General features: G+C 49.7%; 1 protein-coding gene across 1 annotated transcript; it reads left to right on the top strand.

Moving 5' to 3' along the window:
• Positions 1–85: 85 nt before the first annotated feature.
• jmjd6 (jumonji domain containing 6, arginine demethylase and lysine hydroxylase) lies at positions 86–2,036 on the top strand (the record flags this gene model as incomplete). Its single annotated transcript, XM_035654410.1, is given in 3 exon segments — positions 86–221; positions 673–808; positions 1,414–2,036. Coding segments are annotated over 3 exon segments (404 nt in total), but the record flags the coding sequence as incomplete, so codon positions are not given.
• Between the last annotated feature and the right edge of the window lie 6 nt (positions 2,037–2,042).

Here is a 2,042-nt window from a genome sequence, read left to right as displayed (position 1 = left end):
ACACACACACACACACTCTCTAATGATGGCAGCAGTGTTTTGTGCTTCTGTCTGATGCTAATGGTAACTAGCTGTGTGTCCGCAGGCGGGTGGTGGCACGTAGTCCTCAACCTGGACACGACAATCGCCGTCACTCAGAACTTCGCCAGCACGACCAACTTCCCCATCGTGTGGCACAAAACGGTCCGCGGGCGACCCAAACTCTCCAGGAAGTGGTACCGGTAAGGACTCAGCGCCGCCGCCACGTCACCGAGAGATGACCACGAGACCATGAGACACACCAGAGATTAGACTCATCCCAGGATATCTGCAAGTCTCTTAAAATGCAGAACCAAAGCTGAATATCTTTAAAAAGTGAAAAGCACTCAATCACTTCTTTAATCATGTGATTAGAGATCCACTTTACATTGAACTCATTGTGGCTGTTTTCAGTGATTCACCAGGAACATCCCAGTTAAAATAATATATATATTACATAATGCATAGATGTAATCATTTAGCAGTTTTTCCTTCATTTCTGTCTCCATCTCCAACCGTGTATGAGCAGGCGTCAGCGCACTCAGAAGTAATCAGAAAGATCTAATAGATATTATTGATTAGTTGAGGTGTGTGTGTTTGTGTGTTGGCGGTCTGAGCGACCCTGACAGGATTGTTGTCCTCCGGTGGTTTCAGTGTCTTGAAGCAGGAGAGACCTGATATGGCAGCTCTGGCAGACAAAGTGGACCTTCAGGAGTCGACGGGAATCGCGTCCGACAGCTCCAGTGACTCCTCGTCATCCTCCTCCAGCTCCTCCGACTCCGACTCCGACGTACGTGCTCAAACACACACACACACACAAACACACACTCTTGCCGATAGTTTGCGTGTTTGTTTCCTCACGTTCAGACCTTGTGCTCAACCAGCTGATCAAACATCAGCCAGGTTTACCTTCACATGCAGCACCGTTTGTAACCAAAACTGCAGAAACCATCAGAAGACTGCTCCTTTAATGCTCGTCCACCACTCGTGTTAATGTTTGGAGTTGACTCATGGAGATGAGCAGCAGGTGGCGCCAGTTCTCCAGTCAGTGGTATTAAACCAGTGCAGAAGAAGAGCACACACTGCAGTCAGAGCTCAGACAAAAAAACATTAACTGTTAACTTCTCTGTTAGTTTGATGCACTTAAAGGTGTAAAGTAATATTATATATAATAGATACACTATCAGCTGTAAGACAACGTAAAGTGTTTGGTTTCATTCTGACACAGCAGATTAAAAGGTTTGGAAGTTAAATAAAGGGACATAAAGTCTGGCCTCTGTGTAACCTCGGGCTCAGTGTCAGTCTGAAGTTAGCGCTGCCAACAGGTGCCTCCATCTGTAACACAATCCACACGTAACATGTCGTAACAGCGTCTGTACACGTTGTTCCCTGCAGGCAGAGTCGGGCTCCGAGGGCGACGCCATGTCCCACCGCAGGAAGAAGAGACGGACCTGCGCCATGACGGCCAACGGGGACACCAGCAGCCAGGACGACTGCGTCAGCAAGGAGAGGAGCTCGTCGCGGTGACCTCCGGCCTCCAGAGGCGACTCCTCCGCTCGCCAACGCAGACACGACCGCTTCTAGTCTAGTTTAGGTGAAGGGACACGATGGCGGCGGCCGGCGAGGAGCGAGTCGTAGTTTGGGGAGGGGGGGGCTGCTGGAGACCTGCCACCACTGTGCTTTTCAACACCAATCAGTATGTTTGTCTGTAGCTTCTGTAGTGTGAGGACATTTTAACCAGTAACGGACTGGTGAGGGGGATTCTGGGAACCTGCTGTGGGCTTTGAAAGTCTCCGAGCTGCTTTCTGATGTGAGTTTGTGGAGAAATGGGAATATTTGTAAAAGTTGTGACACATTGAGCCACCAGAGTCTGGCCTTGTGCAGCGGTGCAGGTTTCTGTATCTGGATCAGGATCACTCGGACCTTCTAGTTTCACACACCGGTTCAGAAAGAGCAGATCGCACCAGACAGAGACAGTTTGACTCTCTGCTCTCCGTACTGGTGTCTCTGAACCCGAACCGCTG

Source organism: Morone saxatilis, unplaced genomic scaffold (assembly GCF_004916995.1).
Source record: "Morone saxatilis isolate NCDOM2014 unplaced genomic scaffold, NCSU_SB_2.0 Contig14, whole genome shotgun sequence".
NCBI classification, from domain to species: Eukaryota; Metazoa; Chordata; class Actinopteri; family Moronidae; genus Morone; species Morone saxatilis.
Note: the sequence above shows the minus strand (reverse complement) of the source record. Positions and strands in the feature narration are given on the sequence as shown.